Below are 21,543 nucleotides of genomic sequence, written 5' to 3' on the forward strand. Positions count from 1 at the left end.
TTGTATCTTCTTTCAGAGCCTAGTACAATGTATTGCACATAGTAGATGCCTGAAAAAAATGTTTGCCTGAATGAGTGAATATGGCCTTTAAAAAGCTTTTTTATTCTCCAGTCTCTATGGAATCCTGGTGTCTAATAGAGTACCATTTTCATTACAAAACAACAAGCCATAGGGAAAAAGAGATATCTTTAAGGCTGGAGAAAGGGATGGACCAATGAAGGGAGAAAAGACTAAAAATAGACATGACAATGAAATGAGATTTTGCTGTAGTTTTTGCTTTTTTATCTTTATTTTTCAGAAGTATGACAGATGATCTCTCTGTGATACGAACTCCAAGGAATTAAGAATTCCAGCCTGAACTAATCTATAATGGAGAAGACGGAATGCAAAGTACCAACATGGAGACCACTGTTCTATTGTTAACTTCACTGTAGACATGTGCCCTCAAAGCAGAGAGTGAAAGGCTCCCAGGACACCTTTTATATCCTTGTACCCTTTTTTCTCCCTCCTGGAGAAAAGAGAAACAATGACCTATTATAGATGTTGCTTGATCCTCTTGGCATTAACCTGGAACACTTCTGCCTATGGCCCTGACCAGAGAGCACAGAAGAAGGGTGATATTATTCTTGGAGGACTCTTTCCAATTCATTTTGGAGTAGCAGCTAAAGATCAGGATTTGAAATCAAGGCCGGAATCAGTGGAATGTATCAGGTAAGATAAAGAAGCAATGTCCCAGACACAATCTGCTTTTCTCTTATAATGTTGGGGATGCATATGGAGTGGCAGTTGTTTTTAGGTAGTGGTTTTGAGTTTGTAATGATCATCCAACAGGTTCTTTACTGGTTCTTTAAGTAGGAAACAATCACCCAATTAAGTTACAAATATATTTTTCCTCTGTTACAATAAGCATATGAATATTTGAAGCAGCATAGGTTAGTTTTTGCAGTAATTTGAGGCTCCGGAAATAAAAGTTATCATTGTACATATTGAATAAATCTAAAAGAATATGAGAATATTAAATGATCTTAAAAGGTTCCCAATGCAGTTTTGTTGTTGTTAAATTGAGTTTGTGAAGCAACCAAACAAAAAACCCATTGGGAACTAGTGGTCTTTGGGATTATATGAAGAGGCATGTTGGAGAATAGGTCTCCCAACCACAAATGCACAGGACCCCATGGCTTCACTACACTGTTTCAAAAAGACAAACGAACATCCATATTTCACACGATAGTCATTCTCGGTCCCCGAGAGACTACCACTATTACTATATAGTGTGCAGAAAAATAGACATGGATACCATTTGCAGAAAAACTTTACTAGCTAAGTTTAGATATGAGTTTGACAAACTGGAGGTCATCTTTTCTTTTATTATTCAAATTTAATTAGAATATGATATTGGAGCCAGAAAGGACCTGAGAGATCATTTAGATCAGTAGTTTTGTAGTTTATTCTACAGAGGAGAAGGTTGAGGTTCACAGAAGTAAACCCAAATTTGCCCATTTATCCAGTAGAAAAGTCAGGACTTGTATCCACATTTCCTTTTTTTTTATTCCTAGTTTTCAATATCCTACTTACTTTCTAAACCATATTATATATCTCTTTTATTCTCCCCCACCCCATTTTCTGTACTTGATGTCTCTAAAAAAACCTTGTCACCTGATTTTACATTTCTATAGTGATATTTTCTTTTCTTTTATACTTGTGCTGAAAAGGCATTTTTTCTTCTATTTTCCTTTTTTAATTTTTTGTAAATACATCTATTGCTTTGGATATCTGTCCTTCAGCCCTGAGCTATTTCTTTACTTTTTTCTTTTTTTTTCCCTGCCATTGGACCATTCATGTTGACTTATCAGTTCCCATGCTTGTTTTCTCTAATTAGATATCACTCCTTTCATTTTTAACAATACAGCTCATTTAGGGGCAGCTGGGTAGCTCAGTGGATTGAAAGCCAGGTCTAGAGATGGGAGGTCCTGGGTTCAAATCTGGCCTCAGACACTTCCCAGCTGTGTGACCCTGGGCAAGTCACTTGACCCCCATTGCCTAGCCCTTACCACTCTTCTGCCTTGGAGCCAATACACAGTATTGACTCCAAGATGGAAGGTAAGGGTTTTAAAAAAAAGAAGAAAACAACAATACAGCTCATTTGTATACCCAAATATATAAATTTACGTATCCACATATATTCTCTCTCTATAAATATATCTATATATATATCTGCCCTACATATAAATATACATACCTATATATAAATACTCTTTATACATGGTTGAATGGAGGATAGATTAGAGAAGGGAGAAACTTGATACAGGCAGACCCATCAGCAGGTTATTGTAGTAGTACAGTAGTGAGGACATGAGGATCTACATCAGAGTGGAGGTGGTGGAGAGGACAGATGGGGACATATTAGAGAGACATTACAAAAGTGAAACTGACATTAGATATGAGGGGTGAGATATAGTGAGGAGCCCGGGATAGCTCCTAGGTTGTGAGCATGAGGGACTGAGAGGATGGAATTTTCCTGTATAGTAGCAGGGACAGTGGGGATTGGGAATGGGATGGTTTGAGGGAAAGATAGTGAGTGATTTCATTTTGGAAATGAGTTTAAAATATCTATTGGACATTGATTTCAAGATTTTTGAAAAGCAGTTGGAGAAATGAGATTGGAAGCTGGCAGAAAGGTTGAGGCAGGATAGGTAGATTTGAGAATTTTTAGCAAAGAGATGGTAATTAAATCCACAGAAGCCAACGTGATCACCAATTGATGTAGTAGTATAGAGAAAGAAGAAAAGAGGGCCCAGGTTAGAACCACTGGCTTTGGGAGTCAGAGGACTTGGGATCAAATTCCACCTCTAGACTTTTCTGCCTCTATGCCCTTTGAAAAACCCACTTAACCTCCCTGGGTTTCTTCAACTATAGAATGAGGAGGTTGACCTCTGATGTCCTTTCCAGCTCTAAATTTATCACAAAGAAACTGGTCATCAAATAATCTTTTCTTTCCTTCCTTCCTTCTTCCTCTCTCTCTCTCTCTCTCTCTCTCTCTCTCTCTCTCTCTCTCTCTCATTCCTTCTTTCTTTCTATCCTCTTTTTCTCCTTCTCTCCTTCCCTTCCTCCTTTCCTCCCTTTCTTCCTTCTTGCCTCCCTCCCTCCCTTCCTTTGTTCCTTCCTTCCTTCTTTCCTTCCTACAAAGGTCAAAGTAAATACAAAATTGGAAGAAAGGATAAAAATTCCATATGATGGCATTTTATATGCCAAAGTCAAAGTAAGTATAGATTAGATAAAAATAAGACAAGTTCATCATAGTGTAGTGAATGGAGCAAGTCATAGAGATAAGACTCAATTTCCTCATCTGTAAAAGAAAACTAGTTCCCTGTCATACCTACTTCATAGGGTTGTGAGCCTGAAATGAGATATGTAAAGCACCTTGAAGCCATAAAGTATTATATAAAGTCAGCTATTACAAAACATTGCATTTGGATGTAAGGGCTGCAAAGTCGAGTAGATAGAGTACCAGGCCTGGAGTCAGGTAGACTCATCTCCTTGAGTTTAAATCTGATTTCAAACACTTAATAGCTGTGTCACTCTCAGTGAGTCACTTTAACCAATTTCCTCTTCTGTCAAATGAGCTGGAGGAGGAAATGGCAAACTACTCTAGTATCTTTGACATGAAGAGTTAGACACGACTGAAAAATGACTAACGAACAACTACAACAACAACATTTGGATATAACAGTTCCCTCCTGACTGATAAAAGCTGAGTACTTTGGGGAGAAAAGGAACTGGACAAAAATAAAGACTTTTCCTCTATTGCCATATCCTGGAGTTTAGTCAATACAAAAGAATTCATATTAATAATAAAATTAAAGGACCTCAGAAACCATCTCAGCCAGCAAATAATAAATCTCCTTTGCTAAATAAAAGAGCGGTATGGGGTGAGGAACCACAAATTGAAGGCCATTTGCAAAGCATTACAGAGCAGCCCATTATGAGAAGCCCAGTGTCCAAAAACAACAACAAAAATCAAAAGATAAATACGTCAAGCAAGTACTTACTTTGACTTCCAGCCAAGCCATATCAAATACCCGAGAATATGGAAAAAAAGACGTCACATAGTAAAATCTGAGGAACAAAATTTCTTCTGGAATCTGCAAGAATTTTTATATATACTCGTTTCATTAGTGTCTACTGTGAAACTACCACATAGAGATTCTAGCCCCTTAATATATTTCACTCAATATAAAAGGAAACCAAGGAGAGAGACTAGCTTTGACCAAAGACAGAGAGAAGAAAGCTTTGCAGGAAATAGTAACATTTTATTTTTTTTATTTTTTATTTTTTAACATTATTTTATTTGATCATTTCCAAACATTATTCATTGGAAACAAAGATCATTTTCTTTTCTTCCCTCCCCCACCCCCACCCACCACCTCTCCCATAGCTGACGCATGATTCCATGGGCATCACATGTGTCCTTGATTCGAACCCATTTCCATGTTGTTGGTATCTGCATTCAAGTGTTCATTTAGAGTCTCTCCTCAGTCATATCCCCTCCACCTTTGCAGTCAAGCAGTTGCTTTTCATCGGTGTTTTTACTCCCACAGTTTATCTTCTGCTTATGAATAGTGTTTTTTAGATCCCTGCAGATTGTTCAGGGACACTGCATCGCCACTAATGGAAAAGTCCATCACCTTCGATTGTACCACAGTGTATCAGTCTCTGTGTACAGTGTTTTCCTGGTTCTGCTCCTCTCACTCTGCATCACTTCCTGGAGGTTGTTCCAGTCTCCATGGAACTCCTCCACTTTATTATTCCTTTCTGCACAATAGTATTCCATCACCAACATATACCACAATTTGTTCAGCCATTCCCCAATTGATGGGCATCCCCTCATTTTCCAATTTTTGGCCACCACAAAGAGCTCAGCTATGAATATTCTTGTACAAGTCTTTTTCCTTATTTTCTCTTTGGGGTACAAACCCCGCAGTGCTATGGCTGGATCAAAGGGTAGACATTCTTTTGTCGCCCTTTGGGCATAGTTCCAAATTGCCCTCCAGAATGGTTGGATCAATTCACAACTCCACCAGCAAAGAATTAGTGTCCCCACTTTGCCATATCCCCTCCAGCATTCACTACTTTCCATAGCTGTTATGTTAGCCAATCTGCTAGGTGTGAGGTGATACCTCAGAGTTGTTTTGATTTGCATCTCTCTGATTATAAGAGATGTAGAGTACTTTTTCATGTGCTTATTAATAGTTTTGATTTGAAATAGTAACATTTTAAAGGCACTCAAGGAGAGGTTTTTGAAGAATATCAGCAGTGGTGCTTTTACCTCCCCCAAAGGGATGAAAAGATAGCAATAACTCAGGAACCTGCTTTCTCATCTCTAAAATAACTGTAAGAATCCTATATGTATGTGTATATGATAGTCTCCTTAATGAAAATATGAGAAGAAACTACTCATTTTTGTAGACAAATTTTGCAGCAGACCCACATTTTCATAGACACACAACTAAGAAGTGTTGACTGAAAAGAAAAAAATGTTCTGAATTTCTTTTCGTTTTTTCAGTTAATGAGTATTTATTTTTTCTTCTTCCCATCCTCCCCTATTAAATTTAAAAATAAAAACCTTTGTAACAAATATGCCTAGTCAAGAAAATAAATTCCTTGTCTAAAACAACATCTTATTCTACATATTTAGTATATAATTTCTCTGTCAGGAGGGAAACAGCATTCTTTATCATCAGTTCCCTGGAATCATGGTCTGTCATTTCATTGCTTAGTGTTCTTAAGTGTTTCAAAATAGGTTGTGCTTATAATATTGTTACTGTATAAATTGTTCCTGTGGTCCTCTCCACTTCACTTTGCATCAGTTCATATGAGTCTTTGCTGGTTCTTTGAAACTATTCCTTTCATCTTTTTTTTTAACTTTACAATAGTTTTCACTACTTTTGTATATCATAATTTGTTTGAGCATTCCACAACTGATTAGACGTCCCCTTTGTTTCCATTTCTTTGCCACCACAAAAAGATGCTCTTAATATTTCAGTACATATACATACATATTTTCCTCTTTCTTCAATCTCTTTGTGCAACAGAGGCGCAGGAGTGAGTGGTATCACTGTGAAATGTCCAGATTTTTAGAAAAAGGAAGAGTAACAAAGCAGGAGCTAGAAAACTTTATTCCAATTCTTTTCAAAGCTATAAAAGGAATTGGGGATTGCTGATAGTTTATATAGTTTCACTAAGAACAGGTCATGCCAGAGAAAATGAATTTTCTTTTTTAATAGGATAATAGTCAGGTCAGATTTCAGCAATATATCTTTTTTTAATTTAAAAATATTTTAAAATGTTATTTAATTAATTAATTTAGAATATTTTTCCATGGTTACATGATTCATGCTCTTTCCCTCCCCTCCCCCCAATCCTTCCTGTAACTGACATGCAATTCCACTGGGTTTTACGTGAGTCATTGATCAAGACCCATTTCCGTATTATTGATATATCTTAATGGAGTCTCTCCTACTAGTCTTATAAGTAAGATGGAGAGAAGAAGCTATACAATAACATGGTTAATCATTAACTCAAATTTATATTGAACTTTAAGATTTACAAAGTATTTTTTCACAATAGTTCTGTAGGGTAAGTAGTAGGTGTTAGGACCTGAACCTATGATTTCATTGATACAGGGAACTCCTGGAAGAGAAAACCGTTATTATCGGCAACTTCTCTGTAACTTATAGTTTTAGAGTTGCCTAGAAAATAGTATAAGCATTATTATGACCATTTCATAAAGGAGGAAGCAAAGGCATTGAAACAATGTCTTGCCTATGATCACATAATTAAAAATTCAGCAAAATTCAAACCCAGGCCTTCTCATTCCAATTCTAATGCCTCACAGGGCTCAGACAATAGTCGTCAATGGGTCGATGTTACCTTGAAACCAAGGTTCTTGAAGTTTGCTCTGTGGACTTTTGCAGGCCCCGTGTCCCTTTCATCCAGACCCTGAGGTACAAATTACTTTCATAATAAGATTATGACATTTTATTTCTAAGTAAACATCAACAGATAGAACTAATAGAAACAAAAGCCCTCATTTTGGGGATCCTCATTTTTAAAAGCATAAAGGCACCTTGAGATGAAAAGTCTGAGCACCTTTGCTGTGAAGGAATGTCTCTAGGAGCATGCCTCAAGAGGTCAGGCTACTGTCTCATCCTACTTAATATTTTGGCCAGTGTCTTGCATCAAAACCCAGAAGTCACACTTAGCAAATTTGGATATGACAAAAATGGGGAAAGACAACAAATATAGATGACAGATGCAAAGAAATCATAATAGGATAGAATGACAAACTGAACTGAATTAAGTAGAAATTTATTAGAGATGAATGTAAAACTCTGTGCTTGGGTTCAAAAAGTCGACTTAACAAATATGGGATGAGGAACATAAGGCTGAACAACAAACTACATATGAGAAAAATGAGGGAATTTTGATGTCGTTAAAGTTCAAAGTGCCATGGAAATCACAAATGCTCATTGTATTTTTATTTTTTACTGATTTTAGGTATAATATCCAGAAGGAAGAGATAGTCCCGTTGTACTTTTCCTTGATCAGAGCACATTTAGAGGCAGCTAGGTTGAGCACTGAGCCTAGATTTAGGAGGAGGACCTGAGTTCAAAGCCAGATTCAAATACTTACTAGCTGTGTGACCTTGGGTAAGTCACTTAGTCTCTGTCTGACTCAGTTTCATCATCTGTAAAATGGGTATAATAGTAGTCCAGGGTGGTTGTAAGGAATGAGAGAATATTTGTAAAGAATTTTGTAAACCTTAAAGCACAGTAGAAATGCTAGATATCATTTTTCTTTTTCTGATATTACATTTAAGACTTTAACAAGCTAGGAATACCAGGAACCACACCATGTAACCGTTGCTTGAGGGAACCAGAGATGTTTTATCTGAAGGTGCTGAGAATTTGGGGAGGACATAATAGCCAACTTGAAGTGTTTGAAAGTCTAGAATATGGAAGACAGATTAGTCTTGAGGACAAGACAAAAAGAGTTTCAATGATACACATTTCAAGTTGAGAAAAGGAAAAAATTCCTAATAATTAAAGCCAATTAGAAGGGCAATGAACTCTTTGAAAGATAGGGAGTTCTCCCTTATTGGAAGCTATATCACCACTTGTCAGCTATATGGAATAAGAGATTTTTGTTCAGCTACAAGGTGGCCAAAGGGCCAATGAGAGTCCTTCCAACTCTGAAATTAATAGGTTCCTAAGATTACAAGGCAGGATTTGAACTCAGGTTTTCTTGACTCCACTACCAGGGTTTTATCCACTGTACTATCAAGTTTCCTTCAAGTATGATATGAAACAAAGAGTTGTGTTCAATTAGGCTGTTTGTGAGTGTATTAAACAATGCCCCACGGAAATCTTGGACAAAATGATGATTCTCCATTGATAAGAAAGTTTCTCTAAATGCTCCCCTTATCAGATGCTATGGCATAATACTAGTTTATACTTTATAGTTTATAATACTACAATATGACATACAGCTGAACAGACAGCAATTAGTCCAGAAGTTTATATTTTAAATTTAAAGAGCTAAGTATACTTTCCCCTAAAACACTGTAAACTTCCTTCTGGAATGATTGTTTCATTTTTGTCTTTGTGTTCCTGGAGCCAAGGCCAGTGCCTGACACTGGGGATACATTTACTAAGCATGGTATTTAATAAATACTTGCTGATTTGACTGGTTGATGGATTGACCTAAATAAATACTGCAGATGGGCAATGATCTGGTCCAAGAATTGGATAGTAGAAGAGACTGAACCAGATTTCACTTGGGAAATTGTGCAGTGCCTTCGGTGATCACAAATGACTTCCTTCTGCCCAAGGATCACTTCTTCAACGCCCACTTTCTCCAGCCAACGGCCACAATTCATAAGATACCATGACCCTGAAAAAAATCAGAATTTTATGAGTAAGCTAAAAAATAATGGAAAGATGAATCATGGGAATAAATTGATTGTTACATATTCATAAACTTCAAACTTAAAAAGTGGCATAAAAGACATCCCTAAGATCATTAATGACCAGACCAGGAGAGAGGCAAAGGGCCATGCAAAGGGAGAGACAGTGGATGGACAGGTTGAATCTATATGGACACTTCAAGGAAGTTAAAAGAATCTAAGAAAACCTCAAATTCTTTCAGTAGATCATCAATACAGAAATTATAGAAAGGCATGGAGGAAAAATTGTCCATCGTAAGATGGTACATTGACTTTGCCTTGGTCAAGGAAGGAGGTGACCCATGAAACCATTGTTGCTGCTGTTCAGTTGTTTTTCAGTTGCATCTTACTCTTTAGATCCCGTTTGGGGTTTTCTTGACAAAGATACTGGAGTGGTTTGCCATTTCCTGCTTCAGCCCATTTTAGAGATGAGGAAACGGAGGCAAACAAGATGAAGTGACTTGTCCAGGGTCACATAGCTAGTGTCTGTGGCCTGATTTGAACTCAAGAATATGAGTCTCCCTCACTCAAAGCCTGGCACTCTATCCACTGCACTACCTATCTGCCACCATAAAGTCATTGATCCAACTAAATCAGAACTAGAAACTCTAACATCCTTTTCAGCACAATAGTCCACTTTTCTCACAGGGTCTAAAGATCAAGGATATTTCTCCAAAAAAGAGAAACAAATATCCAGTGTTAAGAAATGTGATGAAACATCAAAATTACTTCATGAAATTTGGATTTCATTTAAATAGAGACTATGCATTTGATCAATGACATGCAAAACCCTGTGGAATTGCTCATTGGCTATGGGAAGGGGGGTTGGAGGAGGGGAGGGAAAGAACATGAATCATGCAACCATGGAGAAATATTCAAAATTAATTAATCAAATAAAAATTTCCAAATTAAAAAAAATAGAGACTATATACCTGGAGGCAGTTAAGCATTGTTTATAAGAATATCTTAAATTTTCTTTTGGTTTGGCTTCAAAAATGTCTTTTTTTTTTTAACCCTTACCTTCCATCTTGGAGTCAATACTGTGTATTGGCTCCAAGGCAGAAGAGTGGTAAGGGCTAGGCAATAGGGGTCAAGTGACTTGCCCAGGGTCACACAACTGGGAAGTGTCTGAGGTCAGATTTGAACCTAGGACCTCCCATCTCTAGGCCTGGCTCTCAATCCACTGAGCTACCCAGCTGCCCCCCAAAAATGTCTTTTTTGTTCCATGTGCTTTTAAGGATTAACCTTCACCAATACCAAGAATACTTATATTCTGCCAGGGACACTCAAACTTCCCTACCTCCAGATTCCCCTGCAAACTTAGTTTTGCAAATATAGTAAATTTTTTACACTTAGTGATCTGTCCCTTTGTAGATTACACTGAGTAAGTTTCACATATGCACAGATTTCTCCTTGGAAACAAGATTATATTTATAAAACACACAGTAATCAATATTTATTGATTACCTTAGGGACATTTTAACTCAAGCCAAATATGACAGCCTACTAAGTAACTTCCTTATATTGATAATTCTGTCAGTTATAACAATTGACATTTATATTTTGCTTTAAATTTTACAAAGTGTTTTATATCTGAGAAGACTGGGCCTTAGTAAATGTTGACCCCTAGTAAATGTTAGAAGTGGAATTTGAACCCAGGGCTTTCTGACTCTTGAGTTCAGTACTCTATCCACTTTGTCATATCTTTTCAGAGATGGCTATTTCTAATCATTTTGTTGTATACTGATGTATGTTAAAAATGTACAATTATTCCTGCCCTAGAATTGAATTATCTCTTTCCCAGAGTCCTTCGAGATCATTTGGGTATCTGACATAGAAGTCTATAAGCCCTAAGGCTCTAACCAATCACAGTCTCTAAATAAGGCCCTAAACAAGCAGCCCAAGTATAGTTCATAAACCTGCAATGGAAAGGCCATAATACCCCAAAAGAAAATGCCTTGTTGCTCTTTCTCTTCATTCATTGCACTAATTTTCTACTGGCCAACATTCTGCTCCTTTCATGTAACAAAGAATCTAATACACAAAAAAATACAAATACACACAAAATGTGTATTACTGGTCCCCAAGTCCTTAACTTATAATATTACAGAGACAAATAGGGAGCACAGTGGGTAGAGGACTAGGTCTGGAGTCAGGAGGATCTAGATTCAAATCTAGCCTCAGATACTTCCAAGTTGTGTGACCCTGGGCAGGTCATTTAATCCTGATTGCCTAGCCTTGCCACTCTTTTGTCTTAGGATTGATACTAAGACAGAAGATAAGAGTTATTGTTTTTAACTTATAATATTGCAGGCAACAAGATCATGGTGGAAAATTAGATCCCCTCTTCCACTCAAATCCCAGAGAAACATTTCACTTTTCCCTGGGGGAAGAGGGAAGTTGAAAGCAATATCCAGAAACCTCAACCTTTGTACTCTAACCCTGGATAGGCAAGGGAGAGATGAAGTAGGGTATACCCAGACAAGTAGCAATGTTCAGGCCTTGCCAACTTTATTCACGTCAAGTTGGCTCAGACCAGAAGTCTTTCCTGAAAGTCCAAAGATGATGCCCACAAGGGATCAGAGAGAACTCCTTTCTGGACGCGTCTTCCTTCTTCCTACTACTTACTCTAAAACACAAAAAAATACCTCCAAGTTGGAAGTCACTCAGATACTGTATCTCCCTGGAACCTTTGAATCCCCTGAGTCCTTTGTTGGGTGGGCCCCCACATTTCTCTGAACAAGGGCAAAGTTTCCTCCTATTCACTACATCAGGGAATCTGCCAATTCCTCTGTGGTCTGGGAGATACCATCAAGGTCACATATCCAACCCAGTCAAAACCTGGGATTTCTATGGGGCTGTTCCCCCAATGAAAGCTTTTTCTGAAGAAAAAGCCAAAGTTCCCACCCAGTAGTCCCCAAAGTATATATGGAGTTCTAGAAGGGAATGAAAGGAAAAGAAATCTGACACACTTATCTCACTGCACTCTGGACTTCCCTGGGGGTTTTCTCCCTGAAGCTCATGTCCACATTGGGCAGATATATTTAAGCTCCAGACCTGAAATGGGAAACCTGCATACATGTGTATAAGAAAACCTAAAGGGAAAATGTTTATCTGTCATCCTTGAAGCGTTCTCCATGTGTTTCTGAGGAAATGGGGGGAGAGACTGCCTTTGAATCCCTACCATGCCTTTAAGTAACTTGATGTCAAAAACTAAGACATACCACAGTTCAGAGACCTCTGAGGATGTCTGGTCTAATCCTACCTGATCAATCGATTAACAAGTATTCATTGTCTACTATGTGCAAGGCACTATTCTACATACTGAAGACCCAAGTACAAGGAAGGAAACAAGCAATCCCTGATGCAAAGAAGCTGTATTCTAATGGGGAGACAGAAAATGCACATATAAATGTATAGAGCACAAATAGACGTGAATAGATACACATATATATGTAGCTAATCATAATAACAACAGCTAGCATTTTATATAGTATCTACAACACACCAGGGTCTGTGCTAAGTCCTTCACAAAAAGCTTTTGTGATCCTCTCAACAACCCTGGAGAGCAGGTATTATTATTATCCCCATTTTACAGATGAGAAATCTGAGAAACAGAAGTTAAGTGACTTGTTCAACTAAGTTTCTGAGACAGAATTTGAACTCAGGTCTTCCCTAACTCCAAATAACACTCTATCCACTGTACCACCTAGTTCCCTTGTTAAATAAAAGATAGTTTGGGAAGGAAGGTACTAGCAGTTTAGAGGAAGCCTCTCTGTGCCTTCTCTGGCAGGCTGGTTATCCAACCTCCATTGAAAGACTACCTTCCAAGGTAAGCCTTTCTCTAGTTGAATAGCTTCAGTTCTTATGAAGCTTTTTCTTAGACCGAGCCAAAATAGTTGTTGTTCAGTTGTTTCAACCATGTCTGTCTCTTCATGACATCATTTGGGGTTTTCTTGGCAAAGAAACTGGAGTGGTTTGTTATTTCCTTCTGCAGTAGGCTTGGCCAAGGGCTAGTAAGTATTTGAGGTCAGATTTGAACTCAGAGAGATAAGTCTCCTTCTTCCTCTTCCTCTTCCTCTTCCTCCTCCTCCTCCTCCTCCTCCTCCTCCTCCTCCTCCTTTAAAACCATCTTGGAATCACTACTGTGTATTGGTTCCAAGGCAGAAGAGCAGTAAGGGCTAGGCAATGGGGGGGTCAAGTGACTTGCCCAGGGTCACACAGCTGAGAAGTGTTTGAGGCCAGATTTGAACCTAGGACCTCCCATCTCTAGCTGCCCCCATCAGGGAGATAAGTCTTTCTGACTCCAGACCAGGCACTCTGCCCACTGTTTAAAAGAATAGAATACATTTCCTACCCAACCCTTAGTCTACTGTGAGATCATCTAGTATACAATGACCTATAGTGGGACTCTAAGGCCATGAAAGTCAGCCAGATTGTCTTGTAGCCCTCCATCCTCTCATATGAAGAAATAAGTAGATCCTGTTCTTAGAAAACGGTCTGGGGGTACAAAAAAAACTGGAATCAAGTACTGGAGATGAGCTTCAAGCACTACACTAGAAACTAGAAGAGGGAAAGAATAAGTATTCTGGTTCATTTCACTGCATTTTCCATGCTGAGGTTTCATTACCAAACCAATCCGGCTTTAGTAAGATCTGTACTTCAGAGCACAAGAGTGGAGAAATGACCAGACAGGTTAGGCTCTGAGATGGTGGCTGCTTAGCGGGGGTAGTCTGGGTCTTGTCTCCCATCTCTGTGTGTGATATGTGGTCCTGGTTACTCTACCTCCAGGGAAGGCTGTCAGGTGCTCAAGTGCTTGTAATATTTGTAGTTATCTTGTATGACCCACAATGGGGTCTTGGGTTACCTCAGTGCCACACAGAGTCATTCTAAGAGGGCATCTGAGTGGAAAAGTGCCCTGTAGATTTGGCCTGAATGCTAAGCACTAGTGCTGTGCTGTACTACTGAGCTCAATGCCCTGTCATAGAAGAGGGTGATCTGCCAGTGGGCATCTTTATGCCATCTTTGATTTATGCATTCAGAGTAGAGTTCCATGGTATAATTTACAGAAATGATGCACCCTTTGACTGTCTGAGAGACCCAGAATTTATCACTGATTCCAAGACAAAAGGTAATAGCTTAAAGAATAAAAATTAAAAGAGGGGCAGCTAGGTAGTACAGTGGAAGAGTGTTAGAACTGGAGTCAGGAGGTCCTAGGTTCAAATCTAGTCTCAGACACTTCTTAACTATGTGACTGACCCTGGGCAAGTCACTTAGCCCCATTGCTAATCCTTACCACTCTTGTGCCTTAGGACCGATACTTAATATTGATTCTAAGACAAAAGGTAAAGTTAAAAAAATAGAATTTATTACTGGTCTTTCTGTGTCCCAAGGTCACATGGTCATGCTGGGACATATTTTACTAACATATCTCTTTCAGGGCTGTTGATCTCCCAGCGGTGACTCTTTTCCTATAGAACACTTTATAACGCATTAAAATCATTAGCTTGACCTGAATTCAGATGTAACTCCTCCTGTGTGTGTATATATATATATATATATTTTTTTTTTTTTTTGCAATCAGTTTTACAATCACATACACACAGAGGAATATCTTTGGCAGCTAACTTTCATTGTGATTTTCTATTACTAATAACAATATATATATATATATATATATATATATATATATAAAGCACCTGTTACTGTTTCTGGAAAAGCAAGAAGAATCATAGGGTGAGAACTCAACTGTTGACATACCCAAAATAGAAATACAGAAACAAAACATTAGATTTGGGGGATAGTCTTAATTTCAAGAAAGAAGTTCTAGGGGGCAGCTGGGTGGCTCAGTGGATGGAGAGTCAGGCCCAGAGTTGGGAGGTTTGGGTTCAAATCTGGCCTCAGACACTTCCCAGCTGTGTGACTCTGGGCAAGTCACTTGACCCTCATTGCCTAGCTCTTACCTCTCTTCTGCCTTGGAACCAATATACGGTATTGATTCTAAGACAGAAGGTAAATGTTTAAAAAAGAAAGAAAGAAGCTCTACTTTTAATAAGACTCTTTTAAGGGAATATCACTCATGAGATCACATGTCACAATTTTTCAATCAATATTAGAGTATCTACATTGTTATTATATATAAAAGGCAAATATTTACAAATATACAAAAATACAAATATATACACATATGTATATCATGTATAAATCTAACTTACATGTATAGCACACACATGTGTATATCCCATATATACATGGCTTGTTGCACATATAAATTAGATTTATGCTATTTACATGTAACTGCATCCCATTATCTAGATACATATATGTGATGTATAGACACATTTGTCAGTGTTACAAATATACCTTTAGACTCCCACTTAGAGTAGAATTTTGTTAACCTTGTATCAAAACTATTTTATCTCACTATGTAAAAACCTGGTTAATTTTCCTGTTCAAATGGGAGTTTTAATATGGTTTTCTATGCAAATGGAGTTTCTGGAGTAAGCTGAGATTTCTGTAACTCTAAGCGGGGTGCCAAGATGCAGGTTTATATGTTTTTTTGTTCCCGAGGCTTTTCTTTGTTAACAATTTGTGTAATCAAAGTTTGGTTCATGGAAGTTTCCAGCTAACCTAATCAAAAGAAATGTGGGGACCTCGGAGCAAGCCCTCTCCAAAAATGAAATGAGATATAGTGAGGTTTCGGGAAACTTTCTTAAGTTAGGAAAAGGTATTCATGGGGTTCACGGAGAGATCTACTAGAGATGATGATCACTCTCAGCTTCTGCCACATATGAGAAAAACAGGGACTGGGAGCAGAAAAAGAACCAGAGCCTTGTTTCTAATGTCATTGACATGAAATCTAGGAAAGACTCTTTTCTCTCTAGGAGAGCCCAAGTTTCTAGGAGTATTAGAGTAAAAGGCTCTAGATCAAGGGTAGCCATGAAACACTGGAACTGTTTATGTGCCCCTGAAAAAAATGTTTTACTCTAAGCGAAGAGTTCTAAACATGTTATAAAAGAATATTCTAAGTATGGTTTGTGAATGAAAGTGTAGATTATGGCTAGTGAATAAAAATGCGGATTATTGTTAAGTACTATTGAAGTAGAATGCTTTGGGAGAAAGAACACTGGCAAAAGTCAAGATTCCAGGCCTAGTTCTACCTGGTTCTATAAAATGAGAAAACTGGATCAGAGGGTCTTTCAGGACTTTTACAGATCTAACATTTTAGGGAAAAGTTACCAAATTGAATTTATGCTTACTGTTATATGCTTTGCTCCATATGTATTATCTTTTAACTATAATTAATATTAATCAATAATTAACATGAAATGATTAAAGAATGATACTGAATAATTAATATTATCTTTTCCTAGAGCCTGATTCTAGTTAAGATTATTATGTTTAATTCTTTTCATAAAAGATGCTGGTTTCTTTGCTTTAAAAATGACAGAAGATGAAAAATGCGTTATTCTCATCTTTCTCACATGGATTATGGATCATACAACCACAGGATATGCGCCTCAGGGCAAGTTGTTTAACTGCTCTCAGATTCAGTTTTCTCATCTGTAAAGTGGGAGGATGAGAGTATTTTCCTCACAAGACTATCATGAGTAACTAATGGGTCGATAGATGTAAAATGCTCTATGCATTTTAGCTGTTCTGATTATAAACTTCTTACCTTGAGTTATCTTGAGCTTGACTCCTAGCACTACACTGATATAAAGTGGATAATGTGAAGATGCCCCCCCACACACACACACTCACTCACTTTCTTCTTTCCTTTCCTTCAGGTATAATTTTCGAGGCTTTAGATGGTTACAAGCTATGATTTTTGCCATCGAGGAGATAAACAACAGTCCTGCTCTTCTCCCCAACATGACTCTGGGATACAGAATATTTGACACCTGCAACACTGTGTCCAAAGCCCTGGAGGCCACACTGAGTTTTGTAGCCCAGAACAAGATTGATTCCTTGAACCTGGATGAATTCTGCAACTGTTCTGAGCACATTCCCTCCACCATTGCTGTGGTTGGAGCAACTGGCTCTGGTATATCTACTGCCGTGGCCAACCTGCTGGGACTGTTCTATATTCCTCAGGTACCATGCTTTCTGGGGTAGCTCTGTCTGGAGAGAGTTAATTCACTGCAGGGAGCATTTTAGCTGCATAGCTCTATTGGGGCCAATCGAGGGCTTGGCTAGGACCCTGTGTCATGGCGATAGCCTTGATTAACTGCAAAATTAACTTCCAAATCAAACATGCTATTGCTGTTTACTACCTGTGTGATTTGGGGCAATTGTTTAATTTCTGGGCCTCAAGTTCTTTTTCGGTGAATTGAAGGTTTGTGTTAGATGACTTTCCAGCTCTAAATTCTGAGATGACTCTACTTGGGTATGGTTTTCCCCTTCATCATCCACCAACCCCAATCGCCCAATGCTTCTGGAGTTTCCTTGATGTGAATATTCCTAACAGCAATAAATAGAGCACAAACATGCATTGCCTTTCCCTTATGAGCCTTGTTTATGACATATTGACAAGTACAGAATGACGACATGCTTAGATATGTCTGTCGATCCAGATAGTTTGAATGATCACAAATCAAGATGCTTTTTAGGCAACCAACTATAAAAACAGCCTGTCCAAATAAAATTTGGCATTACAATCACATGACATTTTGAATTTAACATATATTCAATGATAATTATCATCTGCATGCTGCCACCTGAGTGTAAGCACAAATGGTTAGCAGTTCATATACATGACTAAAATGAGCATTACATTTAAATGGTCAAGCTAAACCCTGGTGAAAGATATGTGGAGAGGGCAGCTAGGGAGAGCAGGAAGGTGCCTCTGAGGAACCTTAGATCCATGATGCATGAATATACCTTCATAGTAGATGATGCCAATATTCCAGATATCCCAGGAGCCCCTGGGTAGTAAGTACATGCATCCCCAAGTGTTTCTAAGAATCCAAGGTTAGTCAGGAAAGACTATATGTCATAGTCTACCAAGAATGTTAGTAGAGAGCAAGGAATGCTGGGATTATGACCATTTCCTCCCCCTAACAGAAAATGGTTGAGGAGGGGTCCTGAAGGGCCAGGGGGACATAATTTTAAATTATTTTTTCTCTTTCCTCCTTTCTTACTAGCTTTATCCCATTGATTTAAGGAATGATGTTATGTTTAAAAATTCATCTCTGTAATGACCAAAATCCCACCAGTTAGAGAAATGTTTGTGCTAATCATTTGTGCACTGTGAGGTTAAATAACTTGCTTAGAATCACATTGCCAATATGTGTCAGAGGTGGGACTTGAACTCAGATCTTCCTGAGGACTGCTAGCTTTTTGAAAATTTTGAGGAAGTGTGGCATGTTAGACAGAGCACTGAATTCAGAATCAGAAAGATCTTGGTTCAAATCGCACTTCATATCCTTGCCAGCTGCAGAGCTCTAGACAACTCACTTAACCTCCTTTTGCCTCAATTTTCTTATCTGTAAAATAAAGGAGTTTGGTTCAGTGGTCTCTAGCTCTAAATCTCTGATCTCATGAGAAAGTATATTATAACACTTAGTTTTTCTTATCCATCTTCTTATCTTCCCAGGTACATCAACTGTGGAAAACCTTTGTAATCTTTAATAAATTCAACTCTTTACTTTTAGATTGGGAGTTTTAAATGCCCACAGAAAATAGGCCTGAGGGTTCACATCGGAGTAAAATAGATTATCCACCTTTACATCCTATCCACAAGTTGAATTTCAACCCAAGGTCATCGTTCTATAAACTAGATTGGTTGATATTATAGTGAATTTTTGATTCATTTATCTAGTGTCTCTCTTTAAAAAAAAAATACTGTTTGTTTGCCCCAGGTCAGCTATGCATCATCTAGTAGGCTCCTGAGTAACAAAAACCAGTACAAGTCTTTCCTCCGGACCATCCCTAATGATGAGCATCAAGCCACTGCAATGGCAGACATCATTGAGTATTTCCGCTGGAATTGGGTGGGCACCATTGCTGCAGATGACGACTATGGTCGTCCAGGGATTGAGAAGTTCCGAGAGGAGGCAGAAGAGAGGGACATCTGCATTAACTTCAGCGAGCTCATCTCCCAGTACTCTGATGAGGATGAGATACAACATGTGGTGGAGGTCATCCAGAATTCCACAGCCAAAGTGATTGTTGTCTTCTCCAGCGGCCCTGATCTGGAACCTCTCATCAAGGAGATTGTTCGTCGGAACATCACAGGCAGGATATGGTTGGCCAGTGAGGCCTGGGCCAGCTCCTCACTCATAGCCATGCCTGAGTTTTTCCATGTTATTGGAGGCACAATTGGGTTTGGACTAAAGGCAGGGCAGATTCCAGGGTTCCGGGAGTTCCTTCAGAAGGTACACCCCAAGAAGTCAGTTCACAATGGTTTTGCCAAGGAGTTTTGGGAGGAGACATTTAATTGTCACCTCCAAGAAGGTTCTAAAGGTTCTCTGTCTTTAGACCCTTTTCAGAAAAGTCGTGAAGAAGGAGGCAGGAACAGACCTAACAACACAACCACGACTTTCCGTCCTCTATGTACTGGGGATGAGAACATCACCAGTGTTGAGACGCCGTATATGGACTACACCCATTTGCGGATATCTTATAACGTATACCTGGCTGTCTACTCCATTGCCCATGCCCTACAGGACATATACACCTGCTCCCCTGGGAAAGGGCTCTTCACCAATGGCTCCTGTGCAGACATCAAAAAGGTCGAGGCTTGGCAGGTAAGGAGTCGGCATAAAATGCAGCTGCATGTGTAGAAGACAGGCTGGCCCAGGGAACATTTCACAGAAGCAATTCCCATAGGAGAACACTGACTGAACCCCATGTTTTCAGTCAAATTGTTTCTTTCAAACAACTTAACAACCAATTTCTGTAAATCGATGGACTGTGACACACTGAAGCATATTTGCTAAAAGCACCATATTTCATCGTGGCAGTTTTTGACAAATAGGCATGGCCAAAGTCTGGCTTCTAAAAGGTTTTAGTGTCCCAGAACCATGTTAGTGTTCACAAGGATGCTTTTATAATGCATTAAGCCAAAGATTCGTAACCTTTTTTGAGTCACGAAACCTTCTGGCAGCTAGGTGAAGCCTATGGACCACAGCATAATGTTTTTAAATGCATAAAATAAAATACACAAGATTACAAGGAAACCATATCAATTGAAATATATTTATCAAAAGTGTCTTTAAAAACACATTCATGGATCACAGGTTAATAATCCCTGCCTTAAATAGATGTAAGGACATTGGGCTAGTTAGAATTTATTAGAGTTGTATTAGGACATTAGAATGATTTTCAATTAACAAATATTTATTAGAGTGCCTCAATTATAATTGTTCAGTTATTTTTCAGCCATATCTGACTCTTCATGACCTCATATGGGGTTTTCTCGGCAATTTGCCATTCCTTCTCCAGCTCATTGTACAGATGAAGAAACTGAGGCAAACAGGCTGAGTGGCATGTCCAGGATCACACAACTAGTTAGTGAGTGTCTGAGGCCAGATTTGAACTCGTAAAGATAAGTTTTCCTTTCTTTTCTCTGGGCCCAGCACTCTATCTGCTGCACCACCTAGCTATTCCTTGAGGACAACAGACTCTCAGTAAATAGTTGATGAATGAACACGTACACTATTCCAAGCATTGTGCTACACATACTACAGGTTCAAGCATACGGGCTTATACTTGTAAGATGATGGACTTGGCCTCAAAGAGTTTGCAATCTGGTTTCTTTTGCTAAGGTTAATGTTTGCTCTAAGGAAACGATTCCAGGCACAATCTTGTTGAGATCTACTGTTGATACAGAGATATATGCCGAGCTACTGAAGGATGGACAAATTCGGGCCAAGCCTTTGGTTCAAATAATTGCCAGCCTTCACCTTCATTTCAAAAGACCCAAATCATATTTTCTAAAATTTTTAAAATTATTTTATATTATTCTACTCTTTAACTAGTAGGTGTCTAGGACAGTAAAAAGTGTATTAGCTGGGGCAGCTGGGTGGCCTAAAGACAGGAGGTCCTGGGTTCAAATTTGACCTCAGACACTTCCTAACTATGTAGCCCTGGGAAAATCACGTAACCCCCATTGCCTAGCCCTTACTGCTCTTCTGCCTTGGAACCAGTACACAATGTTGATTCTACGGCAGAAGATCAGGGGTTTTATTTTTAGTATATTACCTCAGTTTTCAAAGAGACCAATAAGAATGAAATACGATCATCAAAATATTTTAATTTAAAAAACCAAGATCATATACTTCAGGTTACGATCCTCTAATTAAGTTATCTCTAAGAATGTTAGAAAGCAGGCGGGTAGCACAAAGAATAGAGTTCTGGGCTTGGAGTCAGGAAGACCAGAGTTCAGATCTGATCAACCACATTTGTCCGTCCTTTGGCCACCCCTGAAATGTGCTTCTTCTTCACCAGTCCTTCGCCATAATCGGCTTCAGATTCCCTCCATCTGATTTCCACTCTCTCTAATCACCCACTGTGCTTGTTTGGCGTACCTTTCA

General features: G+C 38.6%; 1 protein-coding gene across 1 annotated transcript in view; it reads left to right on the plus strand.

Annotated features, from left to right (window-relative positions):
• Positions 1–213: 213 nt before the first annotated feature.
• The window catches only part of CASR (calcium sensing receptor), a 79,095-nt gene continuing 57,765 nt past the window's right edge, over positions 214–21,543 (plus strand). The window contains exons 1-3 of the mRNA XM_001371530.4: positions 214–711; positions 16,795–17,101; positions 18,868–19,755. Of these exons, the coding sequence (XP_001371567.1) occupies positions 527–711; positions 16,795–17,101; positions 18,868–19,755 (1,380 nt within the window). The 5' untranslated portion in view covers positions 214–526. The remainder of the gene's footprint in view (positions 712–16,794; positions 17,102–18,867; positions 19,756–21,543) is intronic.

The sequence above is a fragment of the Monodelphis domestica genome, chromosome 4, assembly GCF_027887165.1.
Source record: "Monodelphis domestica isolate mMonDom1 chromosome 4, mMonDom1.pri, whole genome shotgun sequence".
In the NCBI taxonomy this organism is placed as follows: Eukaryota; Metazoa; Chordata; class Mammalia; order Didelphimorphia; family Didelphidae; genus Monodelphis; species Monodelphis domestica.